Source organism: Entelurus aequoreus, linkage group LG11, assembly GCF_033978785.1.
Source record: "Entelurus aequoreus isolate RoL-2023_Sb linkage group LG11, RoL_Eaeq_v1.1, whole genome shotgun sequence".
Lineage (NCBI taxonomy): Eukaryota > Metazoa > Chordata > Actinopteri > Syngnathiformes > Syngnathidae > Entelurus > Entelurus aequoreus.
The window spans coordinates 26,367,333-26,394,155 of NC_084741.1; the positions used below are offsets into that span (position 1 = coordinate 26,367,333).

The window sequence follows — 26,823 nt, forward strand, 5'->3', positions numbered from 1 at the left end:
GGGTAGACTGACGGAAGCGAGGCTGCCAGTTTGCGCCTACGGCCCCTCCGACCACCACCTATCATTCATTCATCATTCATTCACCAGTGTGAGCGGCACCGGGGGCAAGGGTGAAGTGTCCTGCCCAAGGACACAACGGCAGCAATTTGGATGTCAAGAGGCGGGGAGCGAACTTGCAACCCTAAGGTTTCTGGCACGGCCGCTCTACCCACTACGCCATATTTATTTGGATTTTGTTTTTAAATCTTCCTTTTTTATCTCCTTGTTCGTCAGCCATGCTCTTCAGGAAATTAAAAATTAAATAATCAAAATGGTTAAACATGTTTTTTAGTTAATGCACCAATACATTGTGTAAAATCCATACACATGACATAAAAAGATGTAAAAATAAATCAAATAAAAAACAATTAGAATGGTCTGTTGTAAGGGTTGTGAGTTTGCTACAAGCTTGAGGTATTTTATTCCCACCCCTAAAGATGACTTAATATGGTTTGTAAGAAAACTGCTCTAGTAACATAAGCAGAAGTGTGTGGCCATATTGTAGTGTTTTCGTGTTTCCCTTTAAAAGGACTCAAAAAACACACTGACACGCTCACTCCCCTTTAATTATTCACTAAGAGCAGGTGGGGGCAGGGCTAAATGTGTGTGTGTGTGTGTGTGTGTGTGTGTGTGTGTGTGTGTGTGTGTGTGTGTGTGTGTGTGTGTGTGTGTGTGTGTGTGTGTGTGTGTGTGCGTGTGTGCGTGTGTGTGTGTGTGTGTGTGTGTGTGTGTGTGTGTGTGTGTGTGTGTGTGTGTGTGTGTGTGTGTGTGTGTGTGCGTGTGAATGATGATTAACACAAAAAAGTGGCGACCCCCAATCTCATGTGTACCTCTTTCGTTCACGCTTGTCCAATGAATAGCAAACACTGCAGATTGAGGCATAAGAGCCAGACAAAGGCCCCAAAACGTGTACCCCCCCTCCTCTAAATAAACTGTTCTCTTACTTGCGTACAATATTTTGCTACTCTACCACCAGCCAAAAAAAGCTCTTTTATTCATGCATTCGTGTTGCTGTAGGACTAACGAAGATGACCAAAATACAGCTGTATTATCAATTTTGGTAGCACAAGCCATGTTACGTTATAATCATACATATGTTGTCCAGCAATGAAGATTTTATGATGACTTAATATACTCAAGATTTTAGTGCTTTGTTAAAAATTGTTCAGCAGCCAAAAAGAGGGAAGGAGGAAAGCTTTGTCATTTCTATTGGTATTCAAAGCCACACATGTCTAACTGGTGCCAAGACTGACTTGTTTATTGGATCTGAAATGTGATTTTACTTGTGTGCTTGATATTGTGAGGAAAGAGGATTGTGGTCCAACATGTCAACAATCTGCATGAATTGGAAAAAAATTGTGTGTGCACGGCTGCAAGACCACATAGAGCGCCAAACCAAACAAATATAACTCACACTGAAACATGTATTGTCCACATTTGTAATCCCGCACACTACCAAACAAGCCGCTTTGAAGACAGTGGATGTGAAAGGAAATATGGGTGTACAGTATAATACATGTGATAAAAGCATACGATAGAGGCAGGGAAACATGAGAGAGGGAGAAATGAAGAGTAAAGATGAAAGTAAGTAGCTGACTTTCCATCAGCGGTGATCAATATTAGTGTCTAACAAGGCAGCACTCCAGTTTTTGCTGTAAATCATCTCATACTATGACAGAGCCTCTAAATGATCCTACCATAGCAAACGTACTAGCAAGAGGAGACTTACTGGTTTAGCTCCACATCCAAGGTGAACTTCCTGCCAAAAGCCTCCACTTGAAAGCTGGCCTGGGCCACGTGGTTCATCTGAAAGAGGACAAAGCAGAAAGGATGACAAAGCTTCAGCTATTAGCGCCTCATTCATGGATCAAAACATGCATCAGACAGATGTACATTTATGGATGGCTTCAGGCGCTCTTCACAAACTGGCAGCTCATTAACACATCGGTGTTCATTAAATCTTCTTGATATTGAAATATTAAGCAAAAGCACACACACACACACACACACACACACACACACACACACACACACACACACACACACACACACACACACACACACACACACATGCATGTACACGCACACACAACCAACCAACATGGTTTGGGAGTTGTAGAAGTAGATATCCATCCATCCATTTTCTACCGCTTATTCCCTTTTTTGGGGTCGCGGGGGGCGCTGGAGCCTATCTCAGCTACAATCGGGCGGAAGGCGGGGTACACCCTGGACAAGTCGCCACCTCATCGCAGGGCCAACACAGATAGACAGACAACATTCACACTCACATTCACACACTAGGGCCAATTTAGTGTTGCCAATCAACCTATCCCCAGGTGCATGTCTTTGGAGGTGGGAGGAAGCCGGAGTACCCGGAGGGAACCCACGCAGTCACGGGGAGAACATGCAAACTCCACACAGAAAGATCCCGAGCCCGGGATTGAACCCAAGACTACTCAGGACCTTCATATTGTGAGGCAGATGCACTAACCCCTCTTCCACCGTGCTGCCCACAGAAGTAGATATAATTTTGTAAAAAAAAAAATGTACTTCAAAATGTCAGCTATCTACTAGTATTGATAGTTGATTTTTGTACAAAAATTTAGCTAAATTTTGAAAACTGTCTTCTTCTGAGTTACATTATGAAGTCACTTTTTATGAGATACTGTATGTTCCATTTAAAAATATTTTTTTATTTTTAAAAAAACTTTTTTTTTCATTTATACCCATGCACCAGACACATTAATATAAAGACAGATAGATCTCTATTGATGGATGGCTGCAGAAGCTCTTGAATGCACCAATGACACAATTCCATTATTCCCTTCTCTTTACTTATCATTCTCACATAACCCCTGGACGGATGGATGGATGGATGGATGCATGGATGTCACAACTTTTTGTACCAAATCTAAAATGGCTTAATAAGTCATTTAGAAAATGGATGGATGGAGTATTGGGGGGAAATTTCAGCAATTTTGATTATTTTTTTCTAATGGAAAATTACAACAGAAACTAGCAAAAGACTGATTATCAATATTTGCTAGAGGTTTTTTTTGTTGTTGTTGTTTTTTTTACATTTTGACAAAACCATTTATGCCCAGAATGATTCAGTTCAAACTTATTTCAATATTGACTACAGTGCAATATTCCACATTATAATGGAAGTTAGCAGTAGTTCTTCAAAATAATACAAATTTATAATTTATAAAATATTTAAAATACATTTATTATAGTTTATTTATTTTTTAAATGTTATGAATTATTTGTTATAAATATTAAAATAAACGTCTGCATTTTGCCAGATTTCCAGCTATCATTTGACAACTAATAATCACATTACCAAAAATTATTTGTCCAGCAAATGAATCATTTTGGGCTGAAGTGTGATATGTTTAGAAACATGTGCATTATTATGGTTGCATGTGTGTGTTGGATTGGTCTGAAGGACAATTCTCATCTCTTGCTAGGGTTGGACGCAGATGGTGCACAAGCATGGGGCTTCCTTCATTGATATATTACAAACCCTCGGGACAATGAGTCATTTCGGTGCAGGTCAAACCAGGGAAGCCCCTAACTCCCTGCCCCCTCCCTCCTCCATGTTAGTGCCACGGATTCCCTTCATAACGGCGTGGATGCTTCATGACAACAAAAGGAGGAGGGGATGGAGATCAGCCAAGGCTCACACGTTCCCCAGAGAGCACACGCTCTATTGTTTGTATGCGTGTGTCTGCTCCATGCATACAGAAGTGGCTAAAATACATATGCGTAATGGCAGCCCTCTGGATGACAGTTCATAAAGAATATTGAATCTTTGATGGAAGATGTGAAGACAGCACCAGTGTTCCCAGACCTGCACTAAACCCACATTGAGTTCCATTCCAGACCACAGAACAGCAAAGTTTATTCACCAATTCAAAAAAGTCAAGGATGTGGGCAGCAGGCTTCTGCAAAATGTTAAATTTATGAAAGAATATCTCCCAAATCTCAATTTAATTCCATTAATTTAAATTGTGGTTGCAAGCTGGGAATAAAACTGCCATTCAAATTCAAATGAAAGGACATGTAATTGTAATTCCAATTTGGTGTATTCCAGAATTATGCTTTGCACTATACAGGTATATGCAGCATATTCCATACAAGACCGTTTTACATATCTCATAGAAATATCATTACTATGAACCTTATGTACACATTATACTTTTAGTTACTCAAATGTAGACATATTTTAAGTATAATAGATCGATTTAGACTTAGACAATCTTTAATGATCAACAAGGGATATACACCATATGTTTAAATTTCAGCAAATGTTTTTCGTCCACAATAATGAACAAAAACATCTTCTATAAAAACAAGTGACTTCCAAATTTTGGAAAATGGTAAAACAAGTATTATTTTCCAGAATGCTTTACTTTGTCCAAGTATTAAAAACAGATAGAATTTGTGTTTGATGTTAGTGTTTGTTCAGTGTTTTTAGTATTTTGCCCAAGTCTTTTTAAAAAGTGACCAATTATTCCTGTTACAGTACTAGGCACTTAAAGAGCTTCTATGAATTGCAATACATTTAATTCCACTTCCTGTAATTAAAATTCAACTTCTTGTAGGGCGAAGCCTATTCCAATAAAATTGTAATTCTCAAAATGAAATTAATTGAGAGTCCAAATTCGGAACTTCCACTTGCATACAAATTATATTTTGTCTTTTAAACATGTTCAAATCAATCAACCACCGCCATGACCTAAAAAATGTGTTGTCTTATTTTCATTATCAGCCATTTTATAAAGTGGTATCTCGGTTTTTGTAAGTAATTCATGTAAAAGGCTCCAATGAAGACCAAACTGTATAAAAACAAAAGCAATTCTGCACATACAAAATAATGCAAATGCAATTAAAAAAACAAAAAACTTTTGTATAGAATATAGTTTTACATGCAGAAAACAATATGAAATACATATAAATAATGAAAATAATTGATCAATTTAACATTTAACACCACGTTTACCTTTATTGACTCTTGTTGCAATAAGCGTCAAGTAAGGATAAGAGGGAAGAGCAACACGAACCCCACTTTCCTACTTTTAAATTTGATAGTCTTTCTCACCTTTTTTATCAAAGTGCTGGCACTTGCAACTTTCTTTGGCCCCATGGGGCTTTATTTTTCAGTCATAATCAATTTTAAAAAGTACAGAGACTGAGTCAACAACACGTGGAATTTTTGGTTTGGGCACTCCTTTACACAAAATGATTCGCGGGCAAACGGGACAAGTTTGTAACACACAATGTTTGGACAATAACTACGATACGAAAATCGGTGCAAACTTTTGGCGAGAACCGAATCTTAAAAAAAGTGTGGATATGAAAGCCGAAGTGTGTATATGCAAACAAACCACTTTCCTCCAAACGAGTCAGAGCTTTTCTTCCGGTCACTCACACACACAACAATGACCCGCAGAAAAAGAGTGTAGTTATTAGAATCATGTGCATTTTCTTGTCACTATGGCACTAACCACCTTAAACATGATGTTTTAATACAAAACTGTTTAATTGCATTTTTCGGGCCAAGAAAAGGCCTCAAGGCCTCAATGCATTCTCTATAATAATAGACAAAAACACACGGTCTACTTTCATTTGAGATACTTGTTTTTCCACCAAACACATCAAGAGCACTTTGCTGGAGTCCTCTGCTAATGGATAGTTGATGTTTGCATTTGGGATTTAAAAATAGTCAAAGTCCATAAATAACATCCTGCATGTGTGTCACATCCTCTCAAAACTAGGCTTGACAGGTTTGTTTTTAGATTGTGCCGCTAAAAACAGCCAAGAACTGATCAAACTGGTGTTGAGGTGACATCAGAAGATTATTGCCAGCTAGCTTTAAAAGGGAATTGCAGTTTTTTGGAATTTCGCCTATTGATCACAATCATTATGTGAAACAAGACGACAAAAGTTGTTTTTTTAAATTTTGCATTCTAATATGTAAAAATCGTCTCTTCCTTGGTGGCTAGCAATGCAGCTAATGGGAGCAATCAATTATACCGCTAAATCACTTTAAAAATGCCTTAAAAAACTGTCACAAATACTAATTTACTTTCCGTAACCCTTATAATAACCAAACTGTAGCGACATGGTTATTGTAAGAGCGAACACTGAGGAACTCTTTTGCTAGCGTGCATCTGTATTAGCCGTAAAAGCGAACGACAGCGAGAGATAAGCTAGCTTCTACGTAACATGAAATGCGTTTGAGTTTGTAATGCACAACACTGCGATAGAACACCAATCTGTACTGACTGAAAAACATGAACAATAATATATATGTATATATATATATATATATATATATATATATATATATATATATATATATATATATATATATATATATATATATATATATATATATATATATATATATATATATATATATATATATATATATATATATATATATTTATATATATATATATATATATATATATACATATATATATATATCGTATATGTAAAGTATTAGCCCACATTCCATGTTCTGTTTGTACACAGCTAGCCAGACAGCGGTACTGCAGTACTGCAGTTGTAATAACACCCATGACGTGTGGCGTGTATCATGATCAATATAAAGTGTGACTCATTCGATGGACAGTTGTCTGTTTTGTCCAGCTGGCCAGGGACGCTTTTTTCCGGTTAATTATGGGTAAGCACGCCATTTATGTCGAAATAGCTAGGCTTCAAGTTCCACATTTGCAACTCCGAGTCGATTTCTCCTCACTCTATTGGCTTCCGTCTGCTCCAACGTTTCACCCTCTTCTTCGTGCTCGCTTCTAGAAGCAGCAGTTCATCTTTCATTCATTCAGCCTCAAAAAGATAAGGTTGTGAGTCCTCCTTTGTACAAAAAAAGTTGTCTTTGTTGTTTGTTACCAAGTCTGCCGTGATTAAAAGACAAACAAGTGTTTCGTATCCGGAAATAGGAATACACTGGAAGTCAGACTTGCGCTGCCATGGAAACAGAAATCAATGCTCGGAAGAAGTTACACCTGGAAATGATTAAAATGATCAAAATACAGTAAATAGGGAACATATTACATATTCTTATGAACGTGTCTGTTATTACAATATATATAGACTTGCAGTGTGTATACAAAACGTTAATGGAGGGTTTTGAAATTGTCTTCGAGGGCTTTGAGAGCAACAACGGTGACTCCCATTAGCCGCATCTTCCAAGCATTTTTTATCATCTTTAAAATCCTAATAAAAATAAAAAAGACATATGTGTTCTTGTCTCTCATAATGATTGTGAACGATAGGCAAAATTAAAAAAGAAAAAGTTCCCATTTAACTCCTCTTTTGATACACGTTATCAATTAATTCCAATGGAAGATGAGAAACTAATTGAGGATGTCTGGAAGTGACTTATGTAAGGTAACACTTGTGTTATACTGTTCTATATGTTGCTAGATGGGTATTTATTGGTATTTGAGGTGTTACAGGGAGACAAAGGGGTCTGCTTGCTACCAGACAAAGCAAAAACACATATCTGCTTTGCATCGAGCACGGAGATGCTAACACTGCAGCACTTATTTGCTTAATAGGAGCAGCCACATTGTCTAAAATGGTCTTTGAAAGGCGATTATCGTTTTGCTTGTGCAACGAAAGCTTTCCAAAGTATATCAGGCAGTTAAGCCCAACAGACATGCATGCATTCCAAATGTATGGGAACAACTGATTGAATTATTTACTGCTGCACTTTGAAATTATACACCCCACATTGATTGATACGCTATTTTCAAAATGACGGTGGACAACTATAATAAAATGGTTACTGATGATTAGAATTAAGTATACCGACACCATAAGGGACTAGGGTAGAAAATGGATGGATGGTTGGTTATCCAAGAGCTTGTGACCCCTAGTGAAATAAGCATGCAACAGCAATTTGTGGCATTTTGCATGTTCGTTATTGGAAGTTATAAATGGACATTGAAGGCCAAAAACAGCATTATTATCCGGTAGTCGTGTTAGGGATGGAGGTAGAAATGTACTAAAAACTCGTTTTTTTATTGTTATGGATGTCATGTATTCATACTTGCCAACCCTCCCGTTTTTAGCGGGAGAATCCCGGTATTCAGCGCCTCTCCCGACAACCTCCCGGCAGAGATTTTCTCCCGACAAACTCCCGGTATTCAGCCGGAGCTGGAGGCCACGCCCCCTCCAGCTCAATGCGGACCTGAGACTGAGTGGGGACAGCCTGTTCTCACGCAATATAAACAGCTTGCCTAACGAATTCAAACGAATAGAAACAAGAATTTCAGTTCATCCAGGACAGTTCGAAAGGGAAGGTGTATGTTGCCTGTAAATATGTAGAACAGGGGCCGTACTTATCAAGCTTCTTAGAATTACTCCTAAGAAGTCTGCTAAGAGTTGACTTAAGAGTAAATAAATTCTTCGCTGAAAGCTGCACTTAAAAGTTAGTTATCAAGCGTCTTACTCACACTTTCAGCGAAGTGTAGGACTGAATCTTAAGTGTCACACTCAGAGCTGAATTACGACATTACTATGTGCCATAAACGGAATTTTAGGTGACGTCATTTCTGTGTCCATAGAAATGACCAATCACGGAAGGGAATCCGTTGTCTAAGAATAAAGAAATATCTTGGAAATATTTAAGTGGACAATGGGAGTGTATATTTTGACAATAAACTACAAAATAATACAAAACAAACTAGTCCCCGCCGGCACTCACGCTACCGCTCCCTCTCTTCTCTCGCCCACACACTCACTGACGTCACTCACCTCACGGCCACACACATACGCTACTGTCATAACATTTTCTTTCCAATTCATTAATTAGGCAACTAATTTGAAACTGGTGTGGGTTGCTCTATATATACTATCCAACTGCAGCCACATGCAAAAATCAACAAGGAATCGAAAAGTATTAAATCTGTGACAAAAATAATACCCGCTCTGTCTAAACGATACCGTTTGATCAGCTGCTCGTCATCAAACAAATCCAGGACATCCTTCCGCTCCCTGAACGTTCGCGCACGTCTCTCTTGCCTCAGTGCCATCCCCTGCTGGCAACTCCTAACCACTTAAGACACCTCTGAAGGTCTCTTAAATATCGTGGCGAGTAGGAGTGATTCTTAGACTTAAGAACGTTGATAAAAAGCTTTTATTCTTAAGTTTGAGAGTAGGACTAAATTTTGCAAATTCTCAGGACTTAAGTGTAAAATGGCACTCTAAGAAGCTTGATAAGTACGGCCCCAGACTTCTCCATTGAACACGGTGGCCGAAATGATATACTCATTCATGAACGGAGAAGTTAAACAGGACAATACTGCCATCTAATGGTTAGCCACCGGAACACTGAAATTCAAGTATTTCTTTTATGTAAATAAAATAAATAAATATATATATATATATATATATATATATATATATATAGCTAGAATTCACTGAAAGTCAAGTATTTCATACATATATATATATATATATATATATATATATATATATATATATATATATATATATATATATATATATATATATATATATATATGTATATGTATATGTATATATATATATATATATATATATATATATATATATATATATATATATATATATATATATATATATATATATATATATATATGAAATACTCGAGTTGGTGAATTCTAGCTGTAAATAACCACGCCCCCCCCCCACGCCCCCCCAACCCCGGCCAAGCCCCCACCCCCACCCCCTACCCCCCACCTCCCGATATTGGAGGTCTCAAGGTTGGCAAGTATGTGTATTTAATGTTTATCCATAAAAGGTCAGCAATTATGTCTTATTATCACAAGTATTATGTATGTTTACCGAACGCATGGATGCTATGTGTTTTGCAAATATTTCTCCAACACAGGTGCTGAATGCAAACAGCACCGAGCAACAAAACACGGCGTGCGTATACCTGCGGGGATCCGTGGCTGCCCCTCACCCGGGTGCTGAGCTGATCGTGGCCGATCTGGCTGTGGTTGTGTCGGCTGTAGAGCAGGCGGACAGGCAGCGTGTCCTCCTTGCCCAGAAACCTGCCTTCTTTACGAGGCGCATTGAAGATCGACGAGACGCCTGATGAAAGAAAGAGAAACCATTCATTGTTATTACTAAGAGGACAAATAAAAAACATCCTCCTCTATATGAAAACAGACAGAAATAATCATACAAACTACCATTAAGGGGCTGGAGGTTGTTCTGGTGACCGACGTGCATCAATCCGCAGACGCACAAAAGGGAAATCCACCATGGAGAGCGCACCATCGTCATCCTCATCGTCACCATTTTCTCCTTCCTCTCCATCTCTGTGGCTGGGAAATGACAAAACAATGCGGTAATCCAGGAGCGGGCTCGACCTGTCTTCGCAAGGGGAGGCTGCTAGTCTGGGTTCTGCGGTCCCTGTGATGGGAGGCCAATGGGGGTGGGGTGGAGGAGGGAGTCCGGAAGAGACGGAACGCCGAGCGCGTACTGAGCGCACCAATACACCGCGGTTCATCAACAGCGAGTAGGAGGGGGGTGGAGGGAGGGATGGAGGCCAGGGGACACCTCCTTAAAACACATCAATATCCAGCGGCTCGCTGCAGAAAACATTAGCAAGCAATAAAGAATGGAGGGGATGCTGAAACCAGACAACAAGCGCCATTTCTCCGGGACTCACGCAGTCATCTGCCATAAATCTCAGCATAAGAAAAGAGGGCCAATGAGGGAGCTTTCTGCGTGCATTTTCCATGCAGCTTCATTGTTCTTCACCAGCATATATTGATGGGGGCGGTACCGTGCTACCTTGCATGATACAATATTTAGCTTTTTATTTTGTATGGTTCATACTTTCAGCAGATTTACGTTCCGATGACTAACTGGCATTTATTCAACGTTCAAATGTTGACACAACATTTAACGTTGAATGGTTGAAGGAACGTTGACATCACTGTGGAAATATTAACAAAGATTTACATGTTAACTTTATTCATAATCCTTATATTATGAATTGTCACCATGGTTATTCCTTTTATTTTACTAGCATCTAAAGATTATTCTTTTTTTCCTCAAATTACTCAGGCGAGTGCTCCACCGTGTGTGTGAAACAGAAAGTTCATCCACCGGAAGGTAGGAGTATTGCAATAATATGGTTTGCATCTACCGTAAAATCAAGTAGAAGAAGACGAGACTGAAGAAGAAGGCGCAATTTGAATTTAACAACTGGTACTGTTTGAATGGTGGATCACAAACATCTTTCTGAGTCAAAATAACACTCATGTATCTCACATAGTTTGTTTACATCTTGTGAGGTGATATGTACTATTAGAACATCCCACAACTCCGCAAATTGTCTTCGGCATATTGAAAAATATACACAATGTGGAATAAACAATAATTCAGAAATGTATATACTACTATTCAGGCTAAAGAGTAAAAACAAACCAAGAACTGTGTACCCCGCCTTCTGCCCGAATGCAGAAGGGATAGGCTCCAGCGACACCGAGAGGGACAAGCGGTTGAAAATGGATGGATGGATGGAACTGACGAAGTTTACTAAAAAAGTATGGCGTCGCTTGGCTTTGTTTATCCCTCACAAACTTTGACCTCGATAAATTGGGCACGCGCAGAAGCCAGGTTAGAACTGGTCCACCCTCGAACAGGTCCATTGCTGCCAGAAGAATAAAATTACGATAAGAAAAATAAAACAACTTGACGACACGTCGGGATTTTGGCATTTTATGAGAATAAAATCAGGTAAATCAAGATTTGAAGGCATAACTCTTACAGAAAACATAACATAAACATGATACGAATGCGTTGTGTTAATAATGGCAAGCAAATAACATAGCGTTGGTTTTTGATTGATTGATTGAAACTTTTATTAGTAGGTTGCACAGTGAAGTACATATTCCGTACAATTGACCACTAAATGGTAACACCCGAATACGTTTTTCAACTTGTTTAAGTCGGGGTCCACTTAAATTGATTCATGATACAGATATATACTATCAGATATATACTATCATCATAATACAGTCATCACACAAGATAATCACATTGAATTATTTACAATCCGGGGTGTGGAGGGGGGTGGGTTTAGGTTTGGTTGTTATCATCAGTCATCAACAATTGAGAACAGAGAAATGGATATTGGAACAGTGTAGGTCTGACTTGGTAGGATATGGACAGCAAGTAGCGGGCAGAGGGGCAGAGGGAGAGGGAAAGGGAGAGAGAGGGAGAGCGAGAGAGAGAGAGAGAGAGAGAGAGAGAGAGAGAGAGAGAGAGAGAGAGAGAGAGAGAGAGAGAGAGAGAGATCAGAAGGCATAAGAAAAAGTATCTGCATTTGATTATTTACATTTGATTATTAACAATACGGGGAGGGTGTTAGTTTAGGGTTGTAGCTGCCTGGAGGTGAACTTTTTTTGCGGTTTTAAAGGAGGATAGAGATGCCATGGTACGTTAACATATGTTCGCTAGTACAGTGGGGTCAGTCGTATTGTCTTTGACCTGAAGACATTTTTAGTGGTAAAATATGAGTTAGAGTTCATGTTATTCACTAGGACTACGAGTGAAGCTACTCTACTCAGGCTCGTATGTGGGGGCATATAATACGCTCTCGGTAAATAGTGTTGCTTGTTTTAGTTTATACCGAACTGTATTGAGGATTTAACATGACTACGACTTGTATCTGCACTTAATGTGTATATCAATGTACTTTTTAAAGTAATTTCATTTTTAATGTTAGACACTGCACTTAATTACATATTCAATTTACAACTACCAAATGTTTACATACCACCAAGAAATGGTTACTTGGGGAAAAAAAGGGTTGTATCATTTTTCTTTGTTTTTTTGTGTTACAGGTATTAATTTTTTAAAAGACTGAGGCGTCTATGATGTAGATATGGTGAAAAAATGGATGGCTGTAAGTATCGACCATTTCCTATTGCTGGGTTGCACATACCTTCCATCTGAGAATATTTCATGTTCTCAGATGATCATGTTTTCAATCCCAACAATAGTGCATGCAATATGAAAGCCATTGAAGCTTGTAGTATTTTGTTTAAATTGACTAAATGTTTTTCGCATTGTTTCTTGCATATTCGGTGAAGCCAAGGAAAAATCTGAGTCTTACTGAATCATTTATGATATATTGATACTCAAAATACACATGGGTCGGTTTAAATTCAAAACTTTTTTTTATTCACGTTTTTCCCCAGCATTTGTTTCTTGGCTTGATTCGTAAGATATGGCAACATGACATTTTCATGTCTGAAAAATACACTCGAGCCTGCTCAAAAATTGCAACCAAGTCAATTAGACATCCATCCGAGCTTGTCTGATTTTTTTAGCCTATAACAGTTCAGTCTTCAACATTATTATTTTTTTCTGTAAAAACTTTAAAGGCCTACTGAAATGATTTTTTTTTATTTAAACAGGGATAGCAGATCCATTCTATGTGTCATACTTGATCATTTCGCGATATTGCCATATTTTTGCTGAAAGGATTTAGTAGTGAACAACGACGATAAAGATCGCAACTTTTGGTATCTGATTAAAAAAAAGCCTTGCCCCTACCGGAAGTAGCGTGACGTAGTCAATTGAAAGGCTCCTCACATTTTCCTATTGTTTTCAATGCAGCTAGAGCGATTCGGACCGAGAAAGCGACGATTACCCCATTAATTTGAGCGAGGATGAAAGATTCGTGGATGAGGAACGTTAGAGTGAAGGACTAGAATGCAGTGCAAGACATATCTTTTTTCGCTCTGACCGTAACTTAGGTACAAGCTGGCTCATTGGATTCCACACCCTCTCCTTTTTCTATTGTGGATCACGGATTTGTATTTTAAACCACCTCGGATACTATATCCTCTTGAAAATGAGAGTCGAGAACGCGAAATGGACATTCACAGTGACTTTTATCTCCACGACAATACATCGGCGAAACACTTTAGCTACGGAGCTAACGTGATAGCATCGTGCTTAACTGCATATAGAAACAAAATAAATAAATCCCTGACTGGAAGGATAGACAGAAGATCAGCAATACTATTAAACCAGGGACATGTAAATACATGGTTAATGCTTTCCAGCCTGGCGAAGGTTAACAATGCTGTTGCTAACTACTCCATTGAAGCTAACTTAGCAACCGGACCTCACAGAGCTATGCTAAAAACATTAGCTATCCACCTACGCCAGCAAGCCCTCATCTGCTCATCAACACCCGTGCTCACCTGCGTTCCAGCGATCGACGGTGCGACGAAGGAGCTCACCCGATCACAGATGCGGTCGGCGAGACGGAGGAAGTTAAGGTGAGTTCGCCGGCTAGCGCGTCTGCTATCCATCTCTGTCTTCCTGGTTGTGTTGCTGTAGTCCGCCGCTAATACCTACAACTTTCTTCTTTGCAGTCTCCATTGTTCATTAAACAAATTGCAAAAGATTCACCAACACAGATGTCCAGAATACTGTGGAATTTTGAAATGAAAACAGAGCTTTTTTGTATTGTATTCAATGGGGTACCAATACTTCCGTATCAACTGATTCCGTCACGCGCATACGTCATCATATCTAGACGTTTTCAACCGGAAGTGTGGCGGGAAATTTAAGATTGCAATTTATAAGTTAACCCAGCCGTATTGGCATGTGTTGCAATGTTAAGATTTCATCATTGATATATAAACTATCAGACTGCGTGGTCGGTAGTAGTGGGTTTCAGTAGGCCTTTAAGCATCAGTGTCTTACAGGAAAAAATAAGTTTCAGCAGCAGTTTAATGTTGGTGACACAGTAAAACAGCAAGCATTGGTTTCCTGGGAGTTTCTAATAATTTATCAGATAAAATAGAAACAAGTACACCATGGGAAAACTATGCTATGAGGCCTTCTCTGTAAAACATTGTTTTTTTAATAGTTAAACATTGACTCTCAGGAAATATAAAATTAGACATTCTCTTCACTAGAGGTGGGAATCTTTGGGCACCTCATGATTCGATTATGATTACGATTCAGGAGCTACGATTCGATTATTATTTATTGTAATGTAAGACATTAAACAATATCAAACTTGAAACTCGGGCAGCACGGTGTAACAGGGGTTAGTGCGTCTGCCTCACAATACGCAGGTCCTGGGTTCGATCCTGACCTCAGGATCTTTCAGTGTGGAGTTTGCATGTCCTCCCCGTGACTGCGTGGGTTCCCTCCAGGTACTCCGGCTTCCTCCCACTTCCAAAGACATGCACCTGGGGATAGGTTGATTGGCAACTCTAACTTGGCCCTAGTGTGTGAATGTGAGTGTGAATGTTGTCTGTCTATCTGTGTTAGCCCTGTGATGAGGTGACGACTTGTCCAGGGTGTACCCTGCCTTCCGCCCGATTGTAGCTGAGATAGGCTCCAGCGCCCCCCGCGACCCCAAAGGGAATAAGCGGTAGAAAATGGATGGATGGATGGAAAATTGAAACTCATGTGTAAAACAATGTTGATTCCGGGACAACAACCAATATGGCCAAATAACATTACTCAGCTGGCACTTCAACCAAAGGGAATAAGCGGTAGAAAATGGATGGATGTATGGAAAATTGAAACTCATGTGTGAAACAATGTTGATTCCGGGACAACAACCAATATGGCCAAATAACATTACTCAGCTGGCACTTCAACCTTTATTCAAAGTTTAAACAACGTTGAAACTCAAGGTTGAAAAAACACTGAATTTAGAATTGATTTTGCATAGTCATTTCAACGTTTATTCTGGTACGTTTCACTGTTGATGTGTCAACAGTGAAACAACGTACCAGAATAAACGTCATACTTGCCAACCCTCCCGTTTTTACCGGGAGACTCCCGGTATTCAGCGCCTCTCCCGATAACCTCCCGGCAGAAATTTTCTCCCGACAAACTCCCGGTATTCAGCCGGAGCTGGAGGCCACGCCCCCTCCAGCGCAATGCGGACCTGAGTGGGAACAGCCCGTTCTCACGTCCGCTTTCCCACAATATAAACAGCTTGCCTGCCCAATGACGTCATAACATCTACGGCTTTTAGAGAGTAGAGTGCACAACTGCGCACACAACAAGGAGACGAAGCAGAAGAACGAGAAAGTTACAGACATGGCGACGCCGTCGACGAGCAAGATGAAGAAATACGCTTGCAAGTTCCAAAACGAATGGAAACAAGAATTTCAGTTCATCCAGGACAGTTCGAAGGGGAAGGGGTATGTAATTATGTTGCCTGTACATTTTGTAGAACAGACTTCTCCATTGAAAACGGTGGCCGAGTCATGAACGGAGAAGTTAAACAGGACAATACTGCCATCTACTGGATAGCCCCCGGAACACTGAAATTCAAGTATTTATTTTGTTTATATGTATAATAAAATAAATATATATACATATATATATATATCTATATATATATATATAGATATATATATATATATGAAATACTTGAGTTGGTGAATTCTAGCTGTAAATATACTCCCCTATTAACCACGCCCTTAACCACGCCCCCACCCCCCACCTCCCGGTATCGGAGGTCTCAAGGTTGGCAAGTATGATAAACGTTTCACACGTATGAGTTTCAATGTTAAACAACGTACCAGAATAAATGTTGAAATTACTTTGCAAATTCAATACCAAATTCAATGTTTTTTCAACTTTGAATAAAGGTTGAAATGCCAGCTGGGTATACTGCCAAGTTCAGAGATTCTGCATCAGAATCATAACAGAAGAGCCGGAATGTTTTTGCATGCGCCAAATGTATGGAGTAAAATTACTGCCTAAACTCCACAAACACAGAATGTTTTTACTCACGCCCAACATTCCACAGGAAAAAAATACTTTTTTTTCCAATTTAAAAAACGATTTGCATGTGAAACAAAAACAATTTTCTACAAGTAAAAAAAACAAAACGATCCGCAAGTATGAAAACTATTTTTTCCATCCATCCATTTTCTACCGCTTGTCCCTTTCGGGGTGGCGGGGGGTGCTAGAGCCTATCTCAGCTGCATTTTTTTTCCAAGTATAACACAATTAACAAGTATACGAACAATGCTCAAGTTAAAAAACTTTTGGCCGTAATATTCCAACCTGTGCAAGCCACACGTACACACTTGCACTCAGAGCACCCGTAATTCGCACTGTGCAACGCGGCATGTGGCGCTGCTAAGTCAATCGAAGGAGAAAGGTTTTATTTTTTAAAGAGCGTATGACCAACTTGTTTTCAAAGATGGTCCCCAACAAGGCACCCTGTAGTCACGTGAGGTACTTTTGACCAATCATTTAGGAGATCATCTGGCCATACTCTCTCTACACACGGCTCTGAATTTTAGGCCATCAGAGCTTGTCAAGTATCCCGTTTTGGCCTGAAACATCCTGTATTTTACACCTCTTTCCTAGCCTGACTAGCCAGCCCATCTCTTTTGCATTCTGTTCGATTGCATTACGAAATTTGAATGTAAATGAAAAATCATGTAGGGCTGGTATGTTTTATTTATTTTATTTTATTAACACTGGTATGTTTTATTTGTTGACCTTCAAATTAAATGTGCTGTGACATGACATGTCATCGGTCTTACACATTTTGGTTATATACTGTACTTCTGTATTCTATAGTAACCAATTTGCATCTTCCTTTTCTAAACAGAAATGCTGGCAGGGATGGAGAGGAGGTTTTTTGAGGGGGGCATTGATGACAAAGTACCAAAGTACTCAATGACCGACTTTGAAAAATACAACTTCAAGTAGGTTGCAAAAAAAAGGCAGATGAAGTGAAACTATAGCAATGCTTTTCTTTACACTCTCTCATGCACACAGATACTCATGTTATGAGAAGCATATTGTTTCAAAAATATTAACATTAATTGTTGTTATTTTAAACATCTTTCAGATTACATTGCTCGAATTCAAAAACCACTTTACTACACAATTATTAGGCCCAATGTGCAGGATTATTCTATTAGTGAATAAGCGGTAGAAAATGGATGGATGGATGGATCATATTTTAGCTTATTTTTATGTTTCATCATATCTTAGTCTATTTTTATATGGTCTTATTATATTTATATTTCAGTTATTATTGTATTTTATTTTATAGTTTTTCATATTGTAGTTTATTTTTATGTTTGATTATATCTTATCTTATTTCATATTATTTTTGGACTTTTACCTGATGTGTATTTTAATTATTTTTAATCCATTTATTTTATCATCTAGTGTTTCCTCAAAGAGCCCTCTGGATCTCCACGTCCAGAGGGTTCCTGTGATTGGCTCTTCTCGCTGGAGCCTCTGTATCCATGCATGTGCCATTGTCATTGTGTTGTTATTATTATTGTTGTTGTTGTTTGTTTATTTTTATGTACATGTTTGACTGTCTTCATGGGGTGTGGGTGTTATTTCTCATTTTGTTTTTAACTATGTAAAGCACTTTGAGCTGCATTTTAAATGTATGAAAAGTGCTTTATAAATAAAAATGTATTATTATTAGTAATAGTATTTTTCTTTTGTTTTGGGATCACAGGACTATTGGAAAAATATTTGCTGTGAGTCTCGCACAAGGGTGGACCACCACCAAACTTTTTAATGCAGTGGTGTTACAGCTACATATCCACTGGTGAATTTGACCAGGGATCAATAACTGAAAAGGACGTTGTGGACCTGGAGCTCATGGAACTAATAAAAGAGGTAGCCCATTTAATTGTGTGGGCAAAATGCGTTTTGAATAATTTCATGTTTGGGTTTCATATGTTGTTATGATTTCATTACTTGTGTACTTTTCAAAGATTGAGGCTGCTGACAGTGAACTCCTGATGGCTTACACAGACAGGATTTTGTCATGTGTCCATTGAAAAAAAGGAAGACATTGTGCGGTAGGACATGTCCCTCAGTATCGCTTCAACTTTTGTTGCTAATGTACTTAATTCACTATTTTTGTTATAGCTCTTTAGTTCTACACTCTATAGTCAGGTTACTGCCCATGCTCCAACAAATCTCCTCTGGAATGAAACTGTATGACCTCCTCACCTTAGTCCAGCAGGAAAACGACATCTGCAGACAGCTTTTTGTTCCAGGATCTTTTTGCAAGGTAAACATTTCATAATGTCCATTAAAAAGTCATCTGCATTTAATAATTTACAGAATATCCACAATTAAACTGTCATGACTTTCTTCTTTTTATAAACTCAAGGTGGATGCTGATTTTCTTGTGCAGTCCCTATCCCCTGTCTTTAGTGAGATTGGCACAATGAGACATCAAAGAGAGTCCACAGAGGTCAACTTTCTCCAAGACTTTGTACAGGCTATGGAGGATGAAGGTGAATATTTTCTTTTTAATTCAAATGTTGTTGCTTCACCTTCAAAACAATTACAAAGCACAGTTTGTTAGCAGTTAATTTGGTGGATTACATATATTTGTCCTATATAGTCCTTTACATAGCAGTCAACATCAACACTTACATTATAATCATACTGCCTTTTAATGCTTAAACTGAAGTTTGTTTTGTATCATCAATGCCATCATAAAACTTCCTGTTTCAACATGAAAAAAACTAAACTAAAAACTTTCTATCACTTTTTCAGAAGAGGATGAACACAACTCAGAGACCAGAGAAGAAGATGAGGTCAACAAGGCTGAAAAACAAAACAATGAGACACATATTAATGTTGGCAAGTTCTGCCAGTGGCTCACAGGACAGTCTCATATTCCTTTAAGTTATGCAGAACGTAAACACTTTAAAATAGTCATGGAATTTGACCATGACTGTGAGGTTCGTTATGGTGCAAATCATACCATCTGCTATCCTGTGGTTAATGCATGTTCCTGCTCAGTTTCATTCCCAGTTGCACACCTGAGAACATATGCAGAGTTCAAAACAGTACTCTCTCAGGCCATTGTCAATGGCTTTGAATTTAGCCGGTATTAATAAATAAATAAATGATAAATGGGTTATACTTGTATAGTGCTTTTCTACTTTCAAGGTACTCAAAGCGCTTTGACAGTATTTCCACATTCACCCATTCACACACACATTCACACACTGATGGTGGGAGCTGCCATGCAAGGCGCTAATCAGCAGGAGCAAGGGTGAAGTGTCTTGCCCAAGGACACAACGGACGTGACTAGGATGGTAGAAGGTGGGGATTGAACCCCAGTAACCAGCAACCCTCAGATTGCTGGCACAGCCACTCTACCAACCTTGCCACGCCGCCCCTTGAGGGGTTTAAGTTTAAGGAGGAGACCCACTGTGCAATGAGTGGTCCAGAACATGTCTATAAGGCGTCATCAATAAAACCTACAGGAGATGTCCTCAGGGAGGCCACAGTGACCACACTATGTCTTTCAATGGAGGTCTTGTCTTAATGTGAAATGAACGGGGGGAGTGGAATAAAAAATTGTGACTTCACATTGAATCAAATCTAAACCTCCTGCATGACAGGTGAGATTTCTACCATCTGGACCACCAGTGCATCCGAGGTAACATTGAGTCTTGTAAGCATCACATCACAGATATGAGATGGTTACTAAGGTATTGTAAAACTCAATGTTACTAAGGAAGCACTGGTGGGCGAGTGGTAGGAGTCCCACTTGTCATGCAGGAGATTTAGGTTTGATTCAATGTAAGTAGAGAGGTGATGCCTTGGAGATGTGTTTTGGATCAGTCTTTGCTCAGTGGAGATGAATGAACTCCAAACTCATTGTATGCGCAGTCGTTTCACATGTTCATGGCAGACAATGTATAGTTGTTCATTTGTCGAGTTTGGGTCATTCGGATCAATGAGAGTTTGGAGTTCATTCAGCTCCTCCTCAGTTAGAGGGCAATCATATTCAGGCACCACAATGCCAGTTTCAGGTTCCAAGTCGTTGCCATTATAATCAGCCGCAGTCTCCCAATCAATGTCCGGCTCTTGAAGATCCTATGTGCCAAAAGAGAGTATTTTAGTTTACACAGATCATTACAGTGTATGGTTGTTATTTATTTTCAAGGTGTTCCATTCTTCCTGGATCTTTGTTCAGTATACGCTAATTCAATCCTCGTGTTTTGATTGTTTTCTTTTTTTTAGCCACAAAAATACTGTCGACAAAACACTTACTGCAATGTTCTCAGAATGAGCATCACTGTTGTTCAACATCTGTCCACATTCCCACATCTGCATCGGACTTCGGTTTCCCTCAGTGCGCATTGGATGGTGGTTCCAGCCTTCAGTGAAGATCTCCAAGTCTTTTTTGAGTCTTGGAAGAAATGCGTAGTGGACACAGAATATGTCGTCTATGGACGAGATGTCCAGTATGTCATTTTCTTCAAGAGAATACAGAAGGTTGGAATACTTGAACGATACAGAGATCCACAAATCTCGCCATAACCGCTCTATCCTATTGAGGGTCACAAAAACATAAACATTTTATTTCCATGAAGGCAAACATGATATTGTGTTAATAAGTGAAAGCTAGAGGAATTGTACCTTTGATTGTGGACACTCTTTCCCGAGATGAAACTTCCACGATTGTTGCCACGGACTGTGAACATAAACCGGGCGATGTCCACGTTCTCTACTCCCTGGTCAGCTCGTACCCTGAAATTGGTTAAAATGGAGGAATCAACAGAACAATGTATTTGTAACTTTTGTACATGAGTACACTATCCAATTCGTATTTTCAGCATTAACAAATGTGCCCAGTAATAATAGTATGCATATAAAGTCCCCTTTTTGGTTACAGCTAAAAACATGCAGTGAGACAATAGCAAGGAACCATGAGCAAAGAATATGAACTATGTGGAGAAATGGCATAAAATATGTTCCTGTCTTAGTTTTTTTAAATCAAATAGTATAAGCACTTAATGCTGTTGTTCAGCCAAAGGATGGGGTACATAATATTATATTTGTATCTGTCATTTCTGAAAATTGCCAATATGCATAGCATTGTAATAATCTGAATAACACTACCTTGAGGGTAAACCATGTTGTTGAGTGGCCTCCAGAAAGAAGTGAAATGCTGTTGAAGCACAGTTGTTGGTCGCTGCATTTAAGTACAGTATCTACAAAAGTCAAATAAAATGTAAACCATGCGTGTGCACCTGCACCAAGATTACACTTGGAAACTAAAAAAAAAAAAATTAAACACGATGGCAGTTTGAATACAATATGTGGGCAACTGCCAAATTTGAACAACTGCTTTGGATAAGTTGCCTCAATAATGTGAGATTCTGGCATATTGGCTACAGGGAAGGCGAGGGTGAAATTAAAAATTATGTACAAGATCCTGTCCTGGGAGGCTTAAGTACATGGAGCAATTGGACTGAGAATGGTACTATTGTAGCCTCCAAATTTTTTTTAAAATGAAACAATCCACAGAAAGACTAATTATTATAATGTGATTTGTAAAAAACAAAAATTAGGCTACCTTTCTCGAAAAACCATCGATTCCTCCAAATATGACAATATTGTATCTGAGAAGCAAACATACAACTTGAATTTAGTCATTTACGATTTGTGCACTAAACAGTGTACAAACAGTGAAATGTGGTTTAAGTGGGTAAAGGTCCAGAATAATGCATACAAATAAAAATATTCCATATATTATGTGAAATTACATATCCCCATGATGGATAGTCACTGTACAAATGAGAACTGGTTGATTATCAGATTACATATATATATAAACATCTTCAATACAAACCTGATCAACTTGTGATTTGTGTCCACATGTACCAGGGACAAGGACCCTGGTACAGAGTAAACTCTGCGTATGACACAGCCAAGACCAGACAGTCTTGAGATGATACCTATGGAATCAACTCTGTGCATGCAGGCAGCAACTCTTCTCCATGGAACTCTGTGTCCCAGAGAATCCAGTCGGCCTTTTACCATTGTGTAGCCTGCATTTGGTAAATCACGCTTGATGTCAGAAACCAAATAGTCAAGCTCAGCATCGGTGATGGGACTATACATGGCCCTGACAGAAAGCTCATTCTCTCTCATCCTTCGATAGATTGTCATTCTTGAAACACCCATCAGTGTGGCTATTCAAGGCACAGGAAGGTGTACGCCAAGCAGTTCCTTCAAAATTGTGGGGCGTCCTTTGGTGCCTGTCTTCTCCACTGTGACATCTGGGGCTGGATGTTCCAGTTGTGCTTTCACAAGTTCAAAGAGTTCCTGCAAAGTCTGGATAATAGCAGCTGGTACTTAAATGTGGTTGGATAGGGCTTGCAGAAGATACAGCTCCTGTCGACCAACAAATTCTAAAAATTCAAATTTTAGTGGAGTTGTGGAAAATGCCAATTGAATTTTATCTAAAAGTCTTTGAAGAAGGTAATGTTTCATCTGTTGAGAGAACATCACATATTTAATGAAGTGTCAAGATCAATATCTCTCTTTTCATACACATACAACCAGTCGACAGATGTCAATGATGGAAATTATATTTTCAAATATGTTTTCTTTCCTCACTTGTCTGTTTAAAAAAATATTTTTATTTATTTAATATTCGTATATGTACATATTGAATGTATGCCACAATGTGGGACTATTTATTTTCTTTCCTCTATCTACTTTAAGTTTACACCAGAGTCTGCCCGAACCCACTTATCTATGCGTACCTTATATCAGGACCACATGATTAGCATATGGGCCTAATTATTGATGTTATGATTGCAATTACTATTTTAGTACAATAATGAATGACAGGTTATCACTACAATGAATAAATATGGTTTTAATATTACTATAAAAAGTATTTAGGTTTCTGCAAACAACTCAAACTATGAAAAATTAGATATCAGCCCAGGTCAGTATAGATGGCAGAGTTAAAAATATGTATTTTAAAAAACAACAACAAAAAAAGCTAGCTCCATACATTAGGCAAATTAAATCTGAGAGATAATAGTGTAAGATTTACTTGTTCAGCCATGATAGCCCCATGAAAACGTGATTTCCTTTTTTTTTTTAACGTTTGAATAAAGTAAGATGGCCGCCACGTTGCTCCTCCATTGACTGACAGCGCTCAGAGCCAATCAGAAAGAAGGGGCGGTCTAAGCATACCCGCCCCCAAAGTAACAAAAAGAAACATGACAGCGCGAGGAGACATGCCAGACCAAGACGGAGCGCGCGCAGAAAGGCACCGCGCGCGCACAGAAAGGCACCGCGCGCACGCAAAAAGGCGCCGCGAGCGCGCACAAAGGTACCACGCGCGCGCAAAATGGTGTTGCGCGCGCGCGCGAAGTGGAAAATCAGCGCGCGATAACAGTTTTTATGCGCTCGGATTTTTGGTGCTAATGTGACGCCATAGAACAAGCCCAGACACGTCTCTTCACGGAGCCCAAGGAAAACACTTTACCGGACTCATCACTCATGTAAGTAACAATTTATATTGTTAAAAGTCAGTATTTGCCAGGATTGAAATGTATACATTTTCAAAAGCATGGCTCAACGTTATATTTAGTTTGCTACTTTTCCCGCCGACCGCCATTTCGAATTTGCTCTTACCTCCAATAGCTCATTAACTTCAACCAAACATTGTTATAGCTGTGCAGTTTATAATTAGCGTTTTATTTGCGTGGTAGTTTAATATTTTATTCTTCAGTTTATAAGCAGCCACATTAAAGCTGCTTCACTAGCTTGCATTAAAAGTTGCTAGCAGCTAGCTAGATAGCTCCCCTCAGACCTGCTGTCCATGCACACTCTTAGGCAAAACGCTACTCTTGTAAGAATAACACTCATTGTATATGTCTCAATCTCAACATTTTCCCCCCCCCAAAATCTCACCAGTAGTCACCATTTAAAGCAGGGGTCCCCAAACTACGGCCGGGGGGCCCCCCAGCATCCAAAATCCGGCCCACAATTTAAAAAAAAAAAAAAAAAAAAAATCTTTCCTTTCTAATCCATTTTCTACCACTTGTTACTCTTGGTGTCTCCTAGTCGCTCGGGCAAATCATATTGTCTAAAAATGAATTTTCCCATCGATAATGTGACAATGTTAAATGTTGATGAACATCAATGTTAATTGATGTTAAATGACAAAACCGATTATAAAGACAATGTATATATACATATATATATATATATATATATATATATATATATATATATATATATATATATATATATATATATATATATATATACATATATACATATACATATATACATATATATACATATGTATATATACATATGTATATATATATATATATATATATATATATATATATATATATATATATATATATATATATATATATATATATATATATATATATATATATATATATACACAGCCTGGCCCCCGGCCAAATTTTTTTAACCCAATGCGGCCGCCGGGTCAAAAAGTTTGGGGACCCCTGATTTAAAGGGTAATTTTTCAAAATGTTCTTCCGTGGGGGCATGACCCACCCTACTGTTGCTAGGTTACCAACTTAGACCACCGCGCTACAAAAAAATCCAGAGGAAACACTGCAATTGAGTATATTAGGGTGTAAAAAAAAACATATATAAAGGGCTCTCATCAGGCTTATATATCCAAGACGTTAGACATGAACCATAACTTGTCTTTTTTTCTCTCGCTCTCTACAATGACAGATGGGATGGCCCTGTAAATTGTGCAGCACTGTTGTGCCAACCAAGAGTGATTTTTTAAAGCATTACAGACTGCACCATGGGACCTTTGGACACAGCCATGCCTTCCCTTGCATTCATATAGGTTGCCCATGCTCTTTTAAATGCTGGAGTTCCCTTCGCTCTCATCTGTCAAGATACCACCCAGAAGTCAAATTCCTCAACTCACCTCAAGTAAGTCCTTCATTCACCTGCCCTCTGTGTAAAAGGACTGTGCCAGGAGCATCAATGATATGATGGCCAGAACGTATACAGTTGGAGAAGACAGGAAGTTGTTGCCAAGTCTCCTGCTGGGGTGGCAGAATTTAAGGAAAGATGGCCTGCCCTCTTCGAACCATTCCAGGTAAATGATTTATCATTCTATTTTTCCTGACTAAGTTTCCATTGTGACTTGGACATGACATACTAGACTCACTTTTTGCCTGAAAATGTATACTAAAACCCTTAATATCAGTAACGGTCAACATCTCCTCCGCGCGGACCGAGACGCGGCGCTCTCTGGCAAAAAAAGAGGCGGGGGACTATGCTTCTTTATCAACAATAGCTGGTGCACAGACGTGACTGCGATTTTTAAACATTGTTCTTCTCTGGAATATTTATTCATCCACTGTAAGCCCTTTTACTCACCGCGTGAGATTGTTTCATTCATTCTCGTGGCTGTTTACATCCCGCCCGGCGCGGACGTGCGTGACGCTCAGCGCGCGCTCGCAGGACAGATCTTACATGTGGAACGGTCTTTTCCTGACTCTCTTGTTATCGTGCTTGGTGACTTTAACAAGGGAAATTTGAGCCAGGAATTACCAAAGTATAGACAGTTTATTAAATGCCCAACCAGAGAGGAGAACACGCTGGATCACTGCTACACTACATTGAGCAAGGCTTTTCATGCAGTGCCGCGCGCTGCTCTTGGACTATCAGATCACGTGATGGTGCACTTAAAGGCCTACTGAAATGAATTTTTTTTATTTAAACGGGGATAGCAGATCTATTCTATGTGTCATACTTGATCATTTCGCGATATTGCCATATTTTTGCTGAAAGGATTTAGTATAGAACAACGACGATAAAGATTGCAACTTTTGGTATCTGATAAAAAAAAGGCTTGCACCTACCGGAAGTAGCGTGACGTAGTCAGTTGAACATATATGCAAAGTTCCCTATTGTTTACAA

At 38.9% G+C, this 26,823-nt stretch overlaps 2 protein-coding genes across 7 annotated transcripts in view; both read right to left on the minus strand.

The window, feature by feature from the left end:
* The window catches only part of adam22 (ADAM metallopeptidase domain 22), a 191,877-nt gene extending 181,318 nt beyond the window's left edge, over window positions 1-10,559 (minus strand). For 2 of the 6 annotated variants that reach the window (XM_062062763.1, XM_062062764.1), the window contains exons 1-3: window positions 10,254-10,554; window positions 9,995-10,152; window positions 1,769-1,845 (exon numbers count right to left, since the gene is read on the minus strand). In XM_062062763.1, coding sequence (XP_061918747.1) covers window positions 1,769-1,845; window positions 9,995-10,152; window positions 10,254-10,380 — 362 coding nt within the window. In that variant the 5' untranslated portion in view covers window positions 10,381-10,554. Of the gene's footprint in view, window positions 1-1,768; window positions 1,846-9,994; window positions 10,153-10,253 lie in introns of all 6 variants that reach the window. The other 4 variants (XR_009827742.1, XM_062062762.1, XM_062062766.1 and 1 more) reach the window with 4 other exon arrangements.
* Window positions 10,560-19,410: 8,851 nt separating this feature from the next.
* Window positions 19,411-23,022, minus strand: LOC133659642 (uncharacterized). The gene is made up of 7 exons (XM_062062225.1): window positions 22,721-23,022; window positions 22,445-22,490; window positions 21,988-22,079; window positions 21,505-21,615; window positions 21,136-21,415; window positions 20,881-20,958; window positions 19,411-19,892 (listed from the first exon to the last, which is right to left on the minus strand). Exons 1-7 carry the CDS (start codon window positions 23,020-23,022, stop codon window positions 19,875-19,877), a joined length of 927 nt encoding a protein of 308 aa, XP_061918209.1. The 3' UTR covers window positions 19,411-19,874.
* Window positions 23,023-26,823: the final 3,801 nt, after the last annotated feature.